Source organism: Exophiala viscosa (assembly GCF_022695815.1).
Source record: "Exophiala viscosa unplaced genomic scaffold EDD37scaffold_1, whole genome shotgun sequence".
In the NCBI taxonomy this organism is placed as follows: domain Eukaryota; kingdom Fungi; phylum Ascomycota; class Eurotiomycetes; order Chaetothyriales; family Herpotrichiellaceae; genus Exophiala; species Exophiala viscosa.
This window is the reverse complement of record NW_026944353.1, coordinates 2425321-2444307: the sequence shown is the minus strand read 5'-3', so window position 1 is coordinate 2444307 and position 18987 is coordinate 2425321. Positions and strand designations below refer to the sequence as shown.

Sequence of the window (18987 nt, the reverse complement as noted above, 5' to 3'; positions counted from 1 at the left end):
TCCGCCAAGGACAACAAAGGTGCAGAGAAGGGAGAATCAGCTTCAGATTTTAGCGCAACAATTCCGACGCAGCATGTCGGCAACCTGAGAATGGTGGATACCCCTGAGCTGACACTGCAGGAAGGAACCTAGGTGTGAAGCTGAGCGATTCGTGCATTGATTTGCGAGTATTGTATTTTCGATTGTTCGGCCCCTGCTGTTACTCGTACAAGCATGTTTCCATCTGGGAGCTTCATTTCCTACTATGGTTTAATAGCATCACGCAGGTCGGGCTCCGGCTGGAGAAGGGCGAGTCTGGCATTGTAGGCATGGACGCTTTTCTAACTCGAGAATAGTCATAAGAGCAGCATTTGTTGGCTCTTTATGGCTGAAATACCAATTTTGAAGGTCTTGATCAAGGCCTTTTTTTCCTCATTCGTTCGCTGTTGCCCTGATCTCGGTAAGCTCGTTTACCAAAGTCGGCCTCATTACACCTCATTCCCCGGTTTACGCTCTTTAGTGACCCCAGAAGAGTGAATGGCCTTTGCAAGGGGCTTTGACTTGCACGTGCACCGCCCTTCTTCAGCTACGGTGCTGATGCTTGATGCCCGGGTCGTCTATCGTGCTCGGCCCTGCGTGCTCCTCGTTATTTTCGAGTAAGCATAAGCTATTTCTTTCTCTTAGTCCTTGCCTCCTCCAAGGAGACCATATTTCGGTTGCCCCTGGACCGAAGCCTCCGTCTTGGAACGATCATCGTGGCGTTTCTCGGACATCGTGGACATCGTCGTAGACTCATTCTTCCAGCCCATACTCTTCGGGCTTCAGTTTCTGTCATCGCCTGTGTTGCGTTCATTCAGGGCCTGGATAGCAAGTATTGGTGAGAGACTTGGCAGCTTCGATTCATCATGGCACATCTGTCCTGAAGCCCTCGTCTAGTTGGCCGACGTCGCCCTCTCGGGTCCCGTAGTTTCTGCGGGTATGAGACTCTTCCTGTGCTTGTTTCAAGCCCAATGTCGAATTGGATACGGGTACTGGTGCTGGGAGGGTTCCCATTCCCGTTCCCATGGTGTTCAGACGTGTGCCAGAACCAGGTGCTGATGAAGACGCAGACGCAGACGACGGCGACATCCCCTGGATCAAGCGCATGTAGTACCGCGCTTCCTCTAGACTTTCCAAAATATCCTCTCGAGCCGTGTGCTTGTTGGCCTTCTGTGGCGCGGCATCCAACACTTCGGACGGTGCCCACCGGCGGATCATTTCCTTGGTCGCACTGACGTCGAATAGCCGGTAATGTAAATGCTCGAGGATGGCGTTCCAGGGCGGGACCATCAGGAACGATTTGTCGGCGTGAATGCTGTTTCCTGCTAATAGGGCAAGACGCGGTTCGGGGATATATCGCTGTATGTATGTTAGGAGGGCTCGTGCTGCGGTGTCCGGGGTGGTGCTGGATTCGAGGCAGGCTTGCGTTAGGCCGGAGTTGCCGTGTGTGCGGACGCACCATTCTGACATGGCTGAGAGTTGGGTCTGTGTGTGTTGGATGACGGCGTCGAAGCCGGAGTTGTCGAGGGGGGTGAGGTCGGATGTTGTTATGATGGCGGATATGCTCATGATTGTGTCGGTTTGGGGGTTGAGGCCTGTCATCTGGGGTATGTGTTAGCTTGCTTGAAGTGGGGTATGGACATGATATATGTGCGGTATAGGCTGGCTGGTTAAGTTCATGTTGACGACGGTGAAAATGTATGGACGTTGACGAATATGCCACACGTTTTTGTAGAGGAAGAAGATATGAAGGTGGAAGCTGTCTGAATGCTGGTGTGGAATAGTTGTGATGCGCTGGTCTGCCACAGGGGATAAAGCGGTGAAGATTCATGTCCTTACCTCGCAGTCTATCCAGACCAAAGGGTCTGTAGATCGTGTCAATGCCATGTTGTTTGGCTCTGAGTCTCTGTTTGAGCTCAAGTCCACGCCCAAGCTGTTGCGCCTCGACTTTGTCTTGTATTGATGTGTCTGGCCGTTGATACAGCGCCGAAGCGGATATTGTCGCAATCGAGTTGCCGACACGGTATCGCGGAGTGTCCACCTCAAGGTCGAAGCTCGAAGGCTACAGTAAACGATGCGATTGTTCCTGAATGAGAGAGCAACAAGTCGACCTGGTAATAACCTATGCATGTAGTGAACAGGGGATGGCCAGGCGCTGCATTTATTGCGAGGCGAAGCCGAAATTCATAATGAAGTCAGTCCACGGTTTCACGTAAAGGGTCCACTATCGAGCGCAAAAGACCATTTTCTTCGATTCGTCTCAACATCGAGATTTAGAGAAGAAAGTCAATAGGTTGATTTACCCAGGAAGGGTTTTCCATCGTGGACGATCGGTAGACTAGGATGCGAATTGTGATGCAAATGCGATGGGAGATCCAGTGACGTTTGTTCCCAATATTCAGGGGACCAGGTGGAGGATCCAGTGACGTGGCCAATGATAATACGCCGTTGACAGCAGGCTGCGTCAGGAAGGGGAAAAGGGGGATCGATCTACAAAGCTACTCATGAAGATACTTTCGTGGTATCGCGTGGTTACTATGCACCGCCGGTAACGCTTTTCGATCGTAAAGGTTGTTGTAAACGTTGTCGACATTGAATCTGGTTCTTCTTGTTCTCAAAACAACATGCGCTTAGGTAGTCTTACAAAGACCATCATCCAGTCGAGGCCAGCAGACGTGTTTCTGGGACACAGCGCTTCCAAGTCTTTCTCAGCCCCGAATGTTCACTGCCATCGAATACCCCTACCCCTCCACGGAGTCCAATATACCAGCCTTCCGATGTAGTTGCCGGTCCACCATCAGCAGATGCACCTGATATCCTTTCCTGGTCGCCCAAGGGAATTGCCTGCCTCGGGCTTTCGTAAACAACAAGGATCAATTTCCGTCGCTTTGTGTCTCCTGGACAGACTATGAGCGCCGTGTTTCATATCATCTTGTGCTTGCTCTGAGAACAAATGAAAATGGAGAATGCATGGACTTTCCAATCCCAATGCCGGCAAAACTGACTCCAACTGTCCCAACCGTGTAAACAGCGCCTTTGTTGCAAGGGAAGTCGAAAGTTGCTGCGGAGAAAAGCAGGCCACCAGTCATACGCGCCATGAAAATGCTCGATATGCAGAATCGCGACGTGCCAGGTTAATTAAGTAGAGGCTGCCTCACAGCTCTTCGTCGTCATCGGCGGGTTTCTTACCCAAGGCACCTCCGAATTGCAGACCGGATGGATTGGAAGCGGTGGTTGATGCTTGGGCGGGTCCTCCGAATCCAAGGATTTCACCCATGGCACCCGCAGACGTGGAAAGACCACCACCAGCCAATCGGCTTTTGAGGTCGTCGTCGAATTCGGCAACACTAGCACGCGCTCTCTTCATTGGGCTACCGACCATGAAGCTTTCGTCGTCTTTGTTGGCGTCTGGAACCGCGGGTTTGCCGATATCAAGCGCTCCAGCGGGAGGGGAATACTCCTGCTCATCAGCACCAACCTTGGGCGTCGATGCCGTCGAGGGACTGCCAGACTTGGAGCTTTTACGCGCTTCAGTCGTCCCATTGCTATTCAATGGTTCCGCCGAGTGCTGCCGTTTGAGCTGATAGTACTTTAGCTGATGCCGAAACAATTTCAATGGCAAAGGGTCTCTTACCTTCATCTTACGGATCCCCTCCGCCACTTGACCTGCCCGTTCGGCATCCTCGGGCGAAAGCAAGTCGGAATCTCTCTTGGCATCCGCGTCATTGATGTCTTCCATCTTGCCAATAATGCCCTGACCGTCGTCCTCATCATCGCTCTCCATTTCGTCGTCGCTGCCTCGTTTTGTTTTGCTCGGCCGGCGTGTTTCGCCCTCTCGGAAGTTAGAGAAGCCCGCTGTGCCTTCTTTCTTCAGAGGCCCCAGCTTGGGCAGGTCGAGAGCTATGCTTCGTCTCTTTGCGGCGGGGACTGCTTTCTCCGTCTTTGTGGAGGGAAGGATGCCCATTTTCTGTAATTGTCGTTCACCTCGGTACAAAAAGGTGAAGACGGCATAAGGTTTGTCGGTAGGATCTATTCCGGTGACGGTTTGAGTCGAGATCGTCTTAGGATCCAGAGTCTTGGGCTTTGCGAAGCTGGTTGTGTGGTCCACATCTGCCCGGTTCTTACTTTCGCCATTAGCGACCGCGCCTTCCCCAGCCGAGTCCTCAGAATCGTCATGGGCATCGAACTGAGGCGAATACTCTCCGCGTTTGATCTCCCCAGATGCCAGCACTCTAAACAACGCAACCTTGATCTGACCTGCGGTCTCTGGGATTGGATCGTCGTCATCGTCATCTGTGGCGCTGTCGCTGAGGGAGCCATCGTCGTCAGAAACATCCTGGAGCTGGCCGTCCTCGCCGTACCGCAGAGTACTCTTTCGCCGGAGGCCCTTGGCACTGCCATTCGCCTCGTCGTCGCTGCCTGCCGTCTCCTTGCGCTTTGTTCTCCTCTTTTCGAGTTTCCGGCGGCGTCGCTCGATTGTCGCAGCAGCATCTTTACCATCAAGGTCCAAACCATTCAGCCATCGCTCGAGTCCGACCTCTCGAAACAAGAATTCTCTTTCTGCCAAGCCGCCTCCTTCTTTCTCGGGCACACTTACCCAGCGGGAATTTACCCAGGTCTCTTCACCCTTCCGCAGTAATGTTGCAACCTCCTCTTTGGCACGGCCATCGAAGTAGATGTATGCTGCTATCGTTTCATTTGGGGACGTAGTGAGAGGGACATAGGGTCCGATGGTTGCTGCGTTCTTCGCTGGTCCACCAGGGTGGCCCGGCAGACTGCCGACCAATTTAGGTTTGGGATCGGAATTGTCTGGGGTTGCTTTTGGAGTAGAATAAGGAACTTCTTGGTTTGGCGTGAGCAGCGTGATAGATATCGCGAATGTGGATTGTTCAGGTTGGCCCGTTGATGAATCGGCTGGGATTTTGGCTGGTGGCACAGGTATGTAGGAGCTGATCCTGGATAGACGGGAAGCTTTCTGCACCGAGTACTCCGGGATAGGTCCATTGGGAGTGTGTATGCTCACCGCGAGTCCCTTGAAGCAAGGCATTGTGAGGATGTACACTCGAAAAGTTGCCTAGTCGGTAGTGAAGTCTCCGCCCTCTGCGCAAGCAAAGGCAGATGCGGAGAGACTCTCCGAGGAAGTGTGACTGCCAGCAATGTGTGGATGTGTACAACTCAGATCCAACTCTTTCTCGGTGTAGACTACCTATACACGAAGCATCATCGTAAGAGCTCGAGCCGGTGGGTAGGGGTAGGCATGTATTGCGCCGTCGGCGTGTTGTGAAATGGGTGACTCGTCGGTAGGGCCCAGGATCGGAGCAACGGTGAAGATGCGATTGTGATTGTGAACTAAAGGAAAGGAATGTTGGGCTTCTCCGCAAGGAGCAGGAGAACCCAATCTTGACGTCTGTTGAGATCTCGTCCAAAATATCAGATGATTGAGATCTGTCAAGGAAAATAATGCACTTTGGCCTGACTGTTGAGTTGATTTGATTCGGGGTTGAACGAACTACTTGCGAGTTACCCGACGAGGCAGACATACACGCCAAGAGATGCCGCTTTACACTTGACCGCTTTGGGACCGACCAGCTTCTTTCATTTTGCGGAGATGGAGATCATCCTTCCGCTCCCTTAGATCCCGCCCGTCCACTTTTGTTGTTGAAACGCTGAAGGTATAAGTTGCCTGAGTAAATTGGTGAGCAGCGGTCAACGACTAAATGAACATGGGAAGACTTACAGTGACCGATCGCAATCTACCATTGAGCGCTAGGTCCATCTACTGCAGTGCGATCACCTATCGAACCTCATTCCTGGTGCGCGACGAGACAGCTATATATCTTTCACGGCTCAAGAGCTCTTCCTGGTCTGAAGATCATGAACGATACTGATGATATACACACGTTTTGCGTGTCTAAACAAGTCTCGCCGGATACAAACACTCAAGTAGAGGTAGGAAAACATGTTACCTGATACGGATGTCTTTAGCCAGAGGACGTCCGTGGACCATACTTCCGGCTTCAGGAAGCCGGCACTGGTAAACACCAGCTGGGAGACGACAACCTTGCGATATGGCATTGACACTTTCGAGACTGCATGGCTTGAAGGAGCACTTGAAAGATGTCGGGTCGTTGCTTGTGTCTTATTGAGATGGGCAGCTCCATCTGTGCATGTCACTGCGCACCATCGGCCGTTTCAAGATTGGTCAATGGGTCAGTACACCTGCTTATACCATTGAGTAGAAGAGGAAAATCGAGGGATCTCATTTCTTACTAGGCCTAGCACAGGATCACTGGGTGGTCTGGGTGATGATATTGAGGCTCCCCGTAGCGAATCAGGATAGCCCAGCCAGACAATGACGTAGAGTTGTTTAGCCAGAACTGAAACCCCAGAATTTTATTCCATCATACGACATTAATGATCGTCTAAATAGCTGTAAACTGCCCCGCGATTGAAACAGCTGCGCTCATTTTTCCACCGCATTTTCCTTTCAACACTTCTGCACAATCGTTCACGGCACTCTACAGACCTTGTGCTCTCAGTGACCTACCCGCAATTGATCCACAAACAACGAGACAGAACCTACAGCCATGGTGAGCGTCAAAGAGGTCGAATTCAAGTCCTTCACCGACCAGAAGTATGCCTTTGTTGCAACCACCACGAGCAACAATGTCTAACATTTCAATGCAGGCCTGGTACATCCGGACTTCGTAAGAAGGTCACCGTCTTCCAACAGCCACACTACAGCGAGTCATTCATCACCTCCATCCTCCTGTCCATACCCGAAGGTGTTGATGGCTCTTTCCTCGTCATTGGTGGTGACGGAAGATTTTGGAACCCTGAGGTCTGCCAGCTGATTGCAAAGATTGGCGCTGCGTACGGCGTCAAGAAGCTGGTCATCGGCCAGAATGGTATTCTCAGCACTCCCGCCGCCAGTCACGTCATCCGCATCCGAAAAGCTACTGGTGGCATCCTGTTGACCGCCAGTCACAACCCGGGAGGTCAGTCTCTAGAAGCTGCAAAGGTCTCTTAGACCACGACTGACAATCACGCAGGTCCCAAAGAAGACTTTGGCATGAAGTACAACCTCACCAATGGAGCACCAGCCCCCGAGTCCGTCACGAACAAGATCTACGAAAAGTCCAAATCACTTACCTCCTACAAGATCGCGGACCTACCTGAAGTCGATCTCGGTACGATTGGCAGTAAGAAGTATGGTGATCTTGAGGTCGAGATCATCGACTCCACAGCCGACTACGTCGCTATGCTTAAAGACATCTTCGACTTTGACCTCATCAAAAAGTTCTTCAAATCCGAGCCCGACTTCAAAGTCCTCTTTGATGGCATGTCCGGTGTCACCGGCCCTTATGGTGTTGCTATCTTCCAGGAAGAGCTTGGCCTCGGGTCCAACAGTACCCAGAATTGCCAGCCAAGTCCTGATTTCAATGGAGGTCACCCGGACCCCAACCTGACGTACGCACATGATTTGGTTGCAAGAGTCGACAAGGAGGGCATTCACTTTGGCGCTGCTTCAGACGGAGACGGCGACAGAAACATGATTTATGGCAAGAATGCGTTCGTCTCTCCTGGCGACTCCCTTGCCATCATTGCCCACTACGCCCAAAAACACATTCCCTACTTCAAGAAGCAGGGCGTCTATGGTCTGGCAAGATCGTTCCCAACATCAGCGGCACTGGACCTGGTGGCAAAGAAACAGAATTTGTCGCTATACGTGGTACCCACTGGCTGGAAATTCTTCTGCGCTCTATTCGACACCAACAAGATGTCCATCTGTGGTGAAGAGTCATTCGGTACCGGCTCGAATCACATTCGAGAAAAGGATGGTGTGTGGGCTGTCACCGCCTGGCTGAACATCATCGCTGGTGTAGGCCTCGAGACTGGCAAGTTCCCCTCCATCGCCGAAATTCAGAAAGAGTTTTGGGAGGAATATGGCCGTGTCTACTTCACCCGATACGATTACGAGAATGTCAGCAGTGACGGTGCTGGCGAAATGATCAAGTCTCTGCAGGAGAAGCTCTCAAGCAAGGACACTGTCGGGTCCGAGCTGTCAGGTCGCAAGATCACCGAAGCCGGTGACTTCTCCTACACCGATCTCGACGGATCCGTATCAAAGAACCAGGGAATCTACTTCAAATTCGATGATGGCACCAGAGTGGTCGTTCGGCTGTCCGGTACAGGAAGCAGTGGAGCAACTATCCGTTTGTACGTCGAGAAGCTGGAGGAAGACACGAATAAGGTTCTCGAAGACACACAGACATATCTGAAGGGTGCTGTCGGTCTGGCCGTTGATTTGCTGCAATTGCAGAAATTCATCGGTCGCACAGAGCCGGATGTCAAGACATAAACAAAATGCTCCGAACCAATGTTTCAGCACTGCTGCCATCAAGACCCAACAAGCCGTGGCCGTGCGACTGCTTGCACGTCGGTATCACGAGATGCATGAGGGTCCTGTAGATAGGTGGCTTTAGACAAAAATGCTCCACGAATACGAATCCGATGGTCAGACACCGTTGTCTTCGTACATTCAATACATTCTTCCGGGTCATCTGGATGTTGTCATGGCTGGCCCAGCTATTTACGGGCACACGAGTGGCCATTCCGTGCGGCACTGGAATAGACCACCCCTGAGCGCAATTTCCCTATGCACTTCATGTGCTTGTACTCGTGCTCCTGTGACACCGTAAGCACAGGGGTCTTTATGTCGTACACCGTAACACGCGGCGGAAACAGTGTGCTGCCACGTGTTCTATGCGGGTTTTCCTCCGAATTTCTATGCTGTCCGACCCAGATTCTCCAGCTGCTGCATTTGCATCCGACCAGCGCTATTGCTGCAAGTTCTTGTGTCTAGAAACGAAGTGGGTGCTACAGAGAGGACGGTATGGACTAACTAAGTAGGTGGCGATGGTGACAGCGGCTGCTTTTCGTATTCCTATTGTGGCGGGCTCTTGAACAATTTCCCGCTCTTCCACACATGCGTGATGTTCGCAGGGTCTTTGAACAAGTCCATGTTATCGTCCAGCGGATTTTCGGGGAGGGCGATCAAATCGGCGTCATATCCTGGGGCAATGATACCCGTCTTTGGCGCCATGCCCAGATCACCGAGGACTTCGGGACCCATGGCCGTCGCAGCCTCAATGGCCTGCAAGGGCGTCATACCGCCGTCGGAGACAGCGTACGCGAGTTCGCCGCCGGACTTGCCTAACGCGAGAGGATGCGTGGTCGGCGTGCTGATACCCAGGTCTGTGCCGAGAGCGATCTTGACGCCAGATTTGACGGCGAGCTGATACCCAGCGAGATGGTGTTTGGCCGTCTCGATCATTTTCTTGTAGGATTCTGGGGACATGAGTTCCGGATGGTCCACGCCGACTTTGACGATGGTTCTAGTGGGGACGTAGATGACGTCGTTCTTCTTCATGAGTTCTACACACTCTTCGTCCATGTATGTGCCGTGCTCGATCGTGTGGACTCCCGCATATAGCGCCGCCATGATGCCGACTTTGCCGTGACAATGGGCTGCGACGACACGGCCTGCGCGATTGGCTTCCTCGACGATGACGCGCAGTTCGTCGAGCGAGAATTGTTGGCGGAGTGGGTCGTCGGCGATGCTGAGAACGCCGCCGGAGGAGAAGACTTTGATGCATTTCGCGCCGCGGCGGGTGAGCAACCGCACGGCGCGGCGCACCTCGTCGATACCGTCGGCGATTAGTAAGGGGCCGTGGCCCGGAGCGAAGTTGTTGGCTTGAGTGTCGCGCACGCCGAGGCAGGATGTCACGAAGCCTGAGGGGAGGTCGAAGACGTCGCCGTGGCCTGAGGTTTGGGAAATGGCGGCCCCGGCTGAGTAGATGTGTGGGCCGATGAGGGTGCCTTCCTCGATTGCCTCGGCGAGCTCGATGGCGAAACCGCCTAGGTCGCGGACGCTGGTGAAGCCGCTCATCAGGATGTCTCGGACGTTGATGGCGAGGCGGGCGCCTGCTGTAGCCGTCGAGCCTACTAGGATGGGGCCGAAGTTGAAGGACTTAGAGCCCAGGAGGTGGGTGTGGCAGTCCCATAGTCCTGGTAGGAGAACGGGGACTTTTGTCGAGGGTAGACTGTGTAGGTGTGCCGGTAGCGAGGCTGTGGGGTGGATGTCCTGGATCTTGTCGTCTTTGATCACGACGGTCACTTGGTTCATTGGTTTCCCGCGGCCGGGAATCAGGAGTTCAGCACTGATGAGGTGGGTGCTGTGTTTTGCCAGGTTTGTTGGACCTTGAGGCACGGTAGGCGTTTGTGGTGCTGCTTTCTCCCGCTGGGGAGATGCAGGGGGGACGGCGAGCGGCGTTGAGTGTGAAGCATCAGCATTTTGGGAGACTTTGTTGTCTGACAAACTTGTCGAGGCCTGCGGCGACAATACCTGTCGGCGCGTCATGATGGGAATTTGTCTGGAGACAGGCTATACGGTGAATTTGCGCTTCAAAAGCTGGGCTGATTGTGTTCAATTGCCACGACGGAGCACTACTGCTGTAAAACGAGCGTATTGGAACGTAGCTGAAGCTACAATGGCTGCGACGCACGTGTAGAGGATGCGATAGGTAGTACTCATTGAAATCAATTTCTGAGTGTTTGCTCTAGTCCGAAAGACACAAGCTGCAGAACTAGGAGACGCACATCTTGACGTTCGAAATAACCGTTGTAGTCAGAATAGACGAAGGACATAAGCGGCAGATCGCCGAATGCATGTCCGGAAAAGGAAGGAGGATGTCGCGTAGCCTACCACAGTAGTTGTCTTCAACGCATACAGCATAGCGGGCGACCTTCATGATGTCTTTATCATGGCGGCTTGCAGCGCCTTGAGATCCATTCAAGAGTCATTGCCACAAAGGATGCAGAGCGGAAGACATGATCAGGTGACCAAGCGACGCGGCGTGGGAATCGCAACTCTCCAGGAAAGTAGTGGCAGCCGGCAGGTCATGTAGCTTTCTCCAGAGACGCTGAATCAAGGTAAGCGTTGAGCATGAAGGGATGTAAGACCTTGTAGTGGAAAGACATTCATGGTGAGTGTTCTCGTCCAAGTACATGGTCCAGCGAAGAGGGAAGATCAAGGGCAAGTGGGAGGTGCTTCGACATAAGTCTATCGCTGTTCGTTGCCAACATCTGGGCAACGCATTTCCTGTTGAAAAGCCATCGCCCAATACACAACAGGTCAACTGTCGGTTTTCGAGACTAAGAATGTCAAGAATGACACCTGCAGGCGGGATAAGTGAACCGAAGTGGCTGGGTCTAGACCATCAAAAGAGCATCTGCACTTCACTCGTATTCCTGTACTCTTCAACCACTTCTGATGTTGACACATGTGGAAATGCTTGACACTACTTACCTACTGCTTGAGGGCGGCACGGTCCTGACTACTGAACCGAAACTCACCTGAGTCTCATAGCGATCGCATTCGAGCGTCCATGCCCCAACAACAGGAACTTACCGGCGAGAAATCTAGACCTGCGATGGCACATACCGAAACGCCTCTGACCAGAGATCTGGACTTCGAAGGCCATGTTGCTGTTGGCACGTTAAGCTATGGTAGCATGGAGCCTTATTGCGCATCAGCATAACCTGCGAAGCGGGAAGTTGCCCTGTCAGCCCGTCTAATCATATCGATCGAGGACAGCCCAGGTTGCAACAGAGATCGGACTCAAATCGGCATTCGGCAAGTTCCATTCAGATATTGAATGGCTAAGTGCCTGCCACGGGAGCATCTTTGTGGCATGGTCTGGATCCTTGGGACCGTGGACACCAAAGATCAAGGCTGGTGCTGCAATAGACCTTGCACGGTCACCCATTTCCAAGTTTTGAAACGTCTCTATGAGAACAGCAGGGAATTAGAAAATAACCTCTGTCCGTGGTCGTGGAAAACATGTCGACTCGGACCACTATGTGGCACCAGCTGTGGATAGATGATTTCCAGAAGGCTTCTAGAATCCTTCCAGAACTTTTCCAGAAAAAGAACAGAGTTTTGTGGACTGTGCTGTAGCGAAAGACGGACCAGCTTCAATAGACCTGAATTCCTTAGAGATCACAATCGCGAGCTTGGGGACTGTTTTCGTAAATGGCCTTTGAGGATACTCGGGAAACGTGTCACATGACTGGTGTAGGTTGGAATTCGATATCACGTGCTATACGGAGCAGCTAGGAGAGGATGTTGAGCCACAGGTGTAGACTGCAAGGTTGCGCACTTACAGTTCCGCTTTCCGATGCCTTCCAGGTGAGACCGTCAGAAGATCACTCACACAACCGTGTTCGTATCACCTCATTGCCTTTCCTCAAGGGATTGTGAGAAGCCACGACCGTGGTGGCAATCACGACATCGACTGCTGGACGTACGGCCAAGAGTGGCTCGGAATCGAAGAGGTGTCATGATTCTCTGACTGAAACTCTATGGTCGGCAAAGAACAACAGCAGGCGAAAGCCGAAGTGCTGTGCGTTACACTTAAAGTCGTAGCTTGTGACATGGTACCAATGCGGGTCAGACAGCCAAGGATTGGCCTCGACGAGGATGAAGATATTCATCTATCATGGCATGATATCCGATCTGTGATCTGGTGATGCAGTTGTTGCTGAAACAGGTCCAGCAATCCTCCTGATTATGAGGGTCCATTGCCGTCGGAGTGGTGGATATCCTCCCATGCCATGCACTGTCTTGCCTTGCAGTTCTCGAGACTCGAAATGTGACAACCCAAGTAATGGGATGATGTTCGATGGAATGACTTTGCAAGCAATGGACGTCGTTGTCACATGATATTATGCACACGTGATATGCACATATACACGTGACGTGCACTGCATGTTGTCCGGTGAAGCAGTAAGCTTTAACCCGTTAGTAACTACTAGTTCTGTGTACAGTGAAGCGGATCTGACAATCGTTCGCCGCCTGTTCTTGCCTCACTTGTCGATCGTTCACACCGCTCATCAACCAAGAGGCAAATTTGTGTCTGTCGATCATCAAGGGGCTAGATTTCACCAGCAGCCTTGGTTCATCCTCTTCCTGTCACCCCAGCCCGGCTTTCATTGCTTCGTGGCTCAAACCCTGCATTGGAATTGCCACTCTCAACCTATACTCTTCAGGCAACGTGGCTGTACTGTAGTGTGTCAAACGAACAGCCAACCTCGCACCCACAGGCGGACTCTTCTCACAGAACGAGGTATTTTCCTACGTAATCTGGTGTCACCAGAGACGCCAATCGCATGCACCAGACTTGCAGCAATAATGCACAAAGCACCTTCCGAATCCCAGTGTGTCACCAAGAACCCCCTGTCGCCGTTGGCCCCTAACCCTATCCTGGCCCTGCCTCAACTTGCTCAGGGTCAAACCACGCCAAAGCCATGCAGGAAGACACCATGATCATCAACACGACCCTTGGAGACACGCGAATGACTCCCTAACAGACTCCACCTGCTATGCTAACATTGCTATTCAATCTCGGCAAGCCTCATGGGTGTACTGCGCTATCCAAGCACTATCTGCGCTTATTGGCCTCATGGAGGATGCCCACGAGATAGAAGCGGGGTCACATGCGCAACAGAAAACAGCCCGCTCAGCATTTCATCCGCCCAAATCCATAATGCGGATCGTATCTCCTCGAGGCATTCTTAGAAGTGGGCTGAAACAGTTCGGCCCGCTTATTGCTAAATTGTTTGTGGCGAATCACCGTGTGTCAGAAGGAAATAATTTCACAAGCCACACCACAATCGGCAGCCGGCACTTCCGCCAGAGGCTGGCTCCAGTTGCAAATTCGGTGGCAGATCGCCTGGCCTGCCTACCTGGAGAGGGCGCGCTACAGACACGTCTTGAACAGGTGTCCGGAGCACGGAGTCTACTTGGGTTCGCCTCCTCGTAGCTTGCAGGCCTTGTTTCGCCTCCAGTGCACTACGAGTTGGTGGCTGAAGATCTATCACAGTATGAATCAGCCAGCACAGCTAACCAGATACGGGAGCTCGAACGCAGAGGAAGCAGAACTGACAGACTTATCGACTGCCTCCTGATTCCTGAAGGTAGCGCTGACCACAATGTGGCCCTTCAACAAGGTCATCATGGGAGCCTTGTGTACAGGCAACAGAACTAAAATGTGCACGGCTTTGATAGGATGCAAATCTCAGAACGACGTTTGAAATGCAGCTGGGCAGGAATGGAAAGACTGTCGCCGGTAGGATGCTTCTGCCAGGCTTCGACCACACCCACTTGCATACAGAGGGGCCGTGCCACCATGCACATGATTGGCCACCTCTTATAATTGGATTGGACGCGAGGATTCCAGCGAGGAAAACTCCAACCTTCAGATCCAGTTTAGTGCCTCAGGCACAAACCTGCGTAAATTTCAGTCCGCCTCATCGTGGTTGCTGGCCCCCTGCCATATCCAGTGCTGGCCACCAAGCCTACAACCCACCCTCCTTTCCTGAAACACGGGCGAATAGCGACACGAAGCTAAACAGAAACGGGACCAGCATTACACATCTAGCCAGGCGCGAGGCGCAAAAAGCAACACGCATCTCAAGCATCTCGCCGTGTGGGTACAGTCGCCCGACGTACCGTCAAGTCGATCAATGGAATATCTGGTCGTCTCATCAGTGATGTCCGATCCCGTCTGTGCTGGCGCCAGCGTCGACCAATAGTCATGGCCGTGCACCGCAGGTTCATCATAAACTTGAAAGCAGCGTTGCCCATTGTTGATAGATGCACAACAGACGAGATAGGGTTCCTGGCTCCTTATTCGTGGGGTTACAAAGGAAATTTCCTTTGCGAGAGGCATTATTGGCGCCACAACACAGTGCATAACTTTTTACATCGAGGAAAGTAGAAGCAGGACGCGGGTTTGCCAGCCGTCTGCCACTGGGAAGTCACTTTGCTTCGCCATCAACCATGTTCAACTTGGCATCGCCGTGTGAGTCCTCTGCCGGGCATGCAGCAGTAGGCATGTTGCACTTCGATGGCATGGTCATCTCTGGTGTGTGAGTGGTGACAACTGACAAAATGGAGACACTCTTCTCGTACCGCGAGACCACCTTGAATGGCAGGCTTGGGTGCTAGTGATTGGCTTAGCGCTGGGCGTTCGGTCCTGCGAGAAACGCTGATCTGTGGTGATCAGATATGCGCCCAGCCATCTGGTGATCCGACCTCCCTGCCCTTGGTGTCAAAGGCATGCAACCCAGTGAACCCACCCGTGTCTTCCTGTTAGGCCGTGCCCGCCTCGTCGTGCTTCGTCTGGCCCGCCTAAACCGAAACCGTTCAAGGCCGAGTCGTCATCTAGCGTCAGACCACAGCCCAGGGTTTACGCACCTTTGACGCAGCGAAAGTGGATATCTGCTCTTCCTGGCGTTCTATTCGCAGCATCACCTAACCTGGTTCTGACAGCGTTTTGCCCCACCAGCATGGATGGTTATGGGGGCAATTGACGTCCGTGCGTCGACGCTTTGCCGGTGCGACTAGAGTCGTCCTTCAGTCTCCATTCTACCGTCATAACCTAAAAGGACCTGATATTTGCCTTTATACCTCCAAGAGAACTTCTTCGATATCACAATCAGCATTATCACCAACCACCAATCTCTCTCCACTTCCTATATCTCAGACATCTCTCTATATCCTATCTCAACTTCTTGTATTCACCTTCGAGTCCTTCCTTTACTACTCGACTTATACCAACTCACACTCCATTTGGATATATTCCCCACGGACCAGGCCACCTCACCGTCCCAGATACCAGTATCCGGAGTGCTCGCTTGGACCCATGTTTTGAGCCGTTTGTTCTTTTCTGGTCTCTGTCGACTAGTCCATTTCTTACCGCAAGTACTCAGTACTTTTGGGCTCTCCCATAATGCTCCTAACGCCGCCACCATCCCCTCAGCTTACAACTTGTTTGTCGCCAGAGGATCGATTGGGGTGCGTGCTTGCCGGAAGATTGGAAATCGTCTCAATCCTTGGAATTGGTGCCTATGGAGTGGTCTACCAGGCCATCGACATCCTGACCAACGTCCCATATGCGGTGAAGGCTCTTCCCAAATCCGGCCTGGATGCTAGACAGCGTCGATTCCAGAGACGGGAAATCGCTCTTCATCATCAAGCAAGTCAGCATCCCAATGTTGTCTCGCTTCTGCGCATTTTGGATAGCCCGGACTGCACGTTCGTCGTGATCGAATTTTGTCCCGAGGGCGACCTCTTCTCCAACATCACTGAACAAGGACGATTTGTCGGCGACGATCAATTGGCCAAGCATGCGTTCTTGCAGATCCTGGATGCTGTCCAGTATTGTCATTCCATTGGGATTTACCACCGCGACCTGAAGCCCGAGAACATCCTGGTCACCAACCATGGTAGCACCGTCAAGTTGGCCGACTTTGGACTTGCCACCACCGACTCTATCACATCCGATTTTGGCTGTGGTTCGACGTTCTACATGTCACCAGGTACGTCTAGTCTCTTCAAGTGCCACTGAGCGCTATCTAACCAAATTGCACAGAGTGTCAACAAGCACCAGCTAAGCCGTATGCTCGTTATGCCGCTGGACCCAACGACATTTGGTCGCTCGGCGTCATTTTAGTCAATCTGACCTGTGGTCGCAACCCCTGGAAAAAGGCCTCTCCCGAAGACTCTACGTTCCGAGCTTTCCTGAAGGATCCCAAGTTTTTGAGCTCGATTCTGCCAATCTCTCCTGAGTTGAACATGATCTTGCGCCGCATCTTCGAGTGTGACCCGAACAAGAGGATCACTCTTCAGGAACTCCGGGAATTGATCATCAACTGCCCCAGGTTGACCATGAACCCATACAACACTCTACCTCCATCTCCACCACAGTCTCCCTACACCTATGTGGACCCCATCATGGACTGCGCGAACATGGCTCTGCCACCCTCGCCTCCCGCGTCTCCAGCCCCTCACCAACTCTTCCAAACTCAACCTTCGGAATGGTCACTGTTTGAGCCAGCCTCGAAGTCGGGATCTTCTTGTTCTTCCGTGTCCACGGATTCTGGTTACGAGTCCGAGACTACTTTCGCCGATGCTGGTCAACATCTGCAGCCTCCAGTCTTCAACTTCTACGGCAACGTTATTCCCATGAACGAACATGACAAACCTTACTTCTCACCGGCAAACTTTGTTTCCACTGTGGCCGCATATTAATTTTGGCTCCCATCCCATATACGTTGAGCAGCAACCGGTTGATGCTGTTATGAAGTCACGGACGTACGACAGGAGTTTTGTCCCTTTTACTGGATACCCAGGCGGTTTACGATATTCGTTTTTTCACACCCGGACGAGATCGGGCACCTTACGCCCAGGAATTACGTCGAAGTTTTATCGTTTGTTGCTCAAACGTGGGAGCATTCACCGTTGGAGTTCTTTCTTATCTAGAAAGCGATTCGTCTTTTATTGTTGTGGAGAGGTGATTTTGAGCGTTGACAAATCTGGATAAGAGAAAATTCACCGAGGAAAAGGCGCAAAAACGGATCCTTGTTTCTGTTATCCCTCAACCCAAGTGCTGGCGAGAGGCGATATGCGGAATGGAGAGGATGTCGTGTGTTGCAGTTTGTTCAAATCACCATGTATACCGAGAGGATCATCCGCACAGGCCATTCAGGCTCCATTGGAACGAGATCATCACTTGCAAATATTGGGCTTGGACACTTATCCGGCTCTACGTGGATCTGATCTTTTGCTTCCATGGCCTCAGCTTGTTGGCTTTATGTAAATAGTTCGAAAAAGAATCACCTTACCAAATCAATCAACGTCCATATTGAGGACATGACAACAGAATGCTTTGTTTCATTTCCTCTACCATCAATGGTGATGTGGAGATGGTCGTCGTCCTAAAGCTTCTCTATCACGTGATGGATGAAATATCCGAGCAACGATGACTTGGTCTGATTTTCTTTGTCTTCGCTATCTTCATCCTCAACGTCTCCATCGATCAAATCAATCCATCCACCTGGCACATCCGCGTGGCCGCCTCCTATGCACTGCTATTCCTGAATGACATTATGTCGGGATTTTGCCTTTTCTCCAACCTTTAGCCCCAACTATGCCGCCCTGCACAGCAGACTAATGCAAGCCGCTTGTGCCCTTTTTGTTCCAGCCCTCAGTCTTTTGACAGCGCATGCGTCAGCCGGCCGGCAATGGCAGGATGCATTGGCTGCCTTACTCTGTGTCTGCCCCGCCAGCCTGTGCATATCCTCGCCCTGCCGTTCGCTATTCCAAGTTTTTGTTCTCCACTACTGCACCTCATATGCATGTAGGATGTCTATCTGTACGCCCAACCTGCAAAGGATCGAACAGGTTGATTTAGGTTGGCTTGGCTACCGCAGATTGGGGCTGGCTGGGCTATGCGAGCTGCATTGACTTCATGGAGGGACACCCTTCTCACCCCTGAACAGGTAGGTGCAGACAACGACAGGGAGTGAGATGCCATTTTGCCATACAAAATCCAAACTCTATCGAGCAACAGGCCCCGCCATCTTAAAATCGCCTACCTACGCGCCCCGGGACTTTCACCGACCATGCAACACGCCAGACCCGTCACATTCCTTCCTTCCCCTCCATGATGATGAGCTTATGCAGGTGCTTGCGCAGGACTAACGTTGACTTGGGCAGTCAAAACACGAAGTTTCAGTACTGATCACCGGATTTACAGCACCAAGGATGGATGGCACATCGACCACGTAAAAAACGTGGTGTGCGCGTAGTCCGTGGTACTGACGGCAAGTTGCACATATCCTTACTTCGATTCGACTAGGATGCTCGATGTATGCACGCCCGCCGTACTGCGCCGCCATCACGTAGGCTGCCACTGGCTAGAAATTCGACGAGGGGTGCTGACGACCCCATCGCACGGTAGCAACGTGAAGGCGACGGCGTCCTCAGGACTTGCTGCCTGATGTGGGCACTCGAGTGTTGTCTATCAGTGCCTGCCCCTCCTTGTCTTGGACGTTGATACA

At 52.2% G+C, this 18987-nt stretch overlaps 5 protein-coding genes across 5 annotated transcripts; 2 read left to right on the top strand and 3 right to left on the bottom strand.

The window, feature by feature from the left end:
* Positions 1-437: 437 nt before the first annotated feature.
* EDD37DRAFT_47825 (ribonuclease H-like domain-containing protein) lies at positions 438-2376 on the bottom strand. The gene is made up of 2 exons (XM_062813181.1): positions 1858-2376; positions 438-1620 (listed from the first exon to the last, which is right to left on the bottom strand). The coding sequence occupies exons 1-2, from the start codon at positions 2146-2148 to the stop codon at positions 883-885; spliced, it is 1029 nt and encodes a 342-aa protein (XP_062675205.1). The 5' UTR covers positions 2149-2376; the 3' UTR covers positions 438-882.
* Positions 2377-2893: 517 nt separating this feature from the next.
* Positions 2894-5513, bottom strand: EDD37DRAFT_46367 (uncharacterized protein). The gene is made up of 2 exons (XM_062812996.1): positions 3653-5513; positions 2894-3598 (listed from the first exon to the last, which is right to left on the bottom strand). Exons 1-2 carry the CDS (start codon positions 5063-5065, stop codon positions 3173-3175), a joined length of 1839 nt encoding a protein of 612 aa, XP_062675204.1. The 5' UTR covers positions 5066-5513; the 3' UTR covers positions 2894-3172.
* Positions 5514-6605: 1092 nt separating this feature from the next.
* EDD37DRAFT_604209 (phosphoglucomutase) lies at positions 6606-8380 on the top strand (the record flags this gene model as incomplete). The annotated part of the gene is made up of 3 exons (XM_062814718.1): positions 6606-6652; positions 6706-7016; positions 7071-8380. 3 exons carry the CDS (start codon positions 6606-6608, stop codon positions 8378-8380), a joined length of 1668 nt encoding a protein of 555 aa, XP_062675203.1.
* A 293-nt stretch (positions 8381-8673) lies between these two features.
* Positions 8674-10765, bottom strand: EDD37DRAFT_46400 (uncharacterized protein). The gene has a single exon (XM_062812999.1). The coding sequence runs from the start codon at positions 10439-10441 to the stop codon at positions 8966-8968; it is 1476 nt and encodes a 491-aa protein (XP_062675202.1). The 5' UTR covers positions 10442-10765; the 3' UTR covers positions 8674-8965.
* Positions 10766-15508: 4743 nt separating this feature from the next.
* EDD37DRAFT_46383 (kinase-like domain-containing protein) lies at positions 15509-17363 on the top strand. The gene is made up of 2 exons (XM_062812998.1): positions 15509-16464; positions 16518-17363. Exons 1-2 carry the CDS (start codon positions 15876-15878, stop codon positions 17174-17176), a joined length of 1248 nt encoding a protein of 415 aa, XP_062675201.1. The 5' UTR covers positions 15509-15875; the 3' UTR covers positions 17177-17363.
* The last annotated feature ends 1624 nt before the right edge of the window (positions 17364-18987 follow it).

Bases quoted from the DNA above. Each gene is read 5' to 3' on its own strand.
- EDD37DRAFT_46383 (XM_062812998.1), top strand. From the start codon at position 15,876: ATGCTCCTAACGCCGCCACCATCCCCTCAGCTTACAACTTGTTTGTCG. The intron at 16,465-16,517 runs GTACGTCTAGTC...CAAATTGCACAG, and splicing joins GACGTTCTACATGTCACCAG to AGTGTCAACAAGCACCAGCT.
- EDD37DRAFT_46367 (XM_062812996.1), bottom strand. From the start codon at position 5,065: ATGCCTTGCTTCAAGGGACTCGCGGTGAGCATACACACTCCCAATGGA. The intron at 3,599-3,652 runs GTAAGAGACCCT...AAGTACTATCAG, and splicing joins AGGGGATCCGTAAGATGAAG to CTCAAACGGCAGCACTCGGC.
- EDD37DRAFT_46400 (XM_062812999.1), bottom strand. From the start codon at position 10,441: ATGACGCGCCGACAGGTATTGTCGCCGCAGGCCTCGACAAGTTTGTCA.
- EDD37DRAFT_47825 (XM_062813181.1), bottom strand. From the start codon at position 2,148: ATGCATAGGTTATTACCAGGTCGACTTGTTGCTCTCTCATTCAGGAAC. The intron at 1,621-1,857 runs GTAAGGACATGA...CACATACCCCAG, and splicing joins TGGTCTGGATAGACTGCGAG to ATGACAGGCCTCAACCCCCA.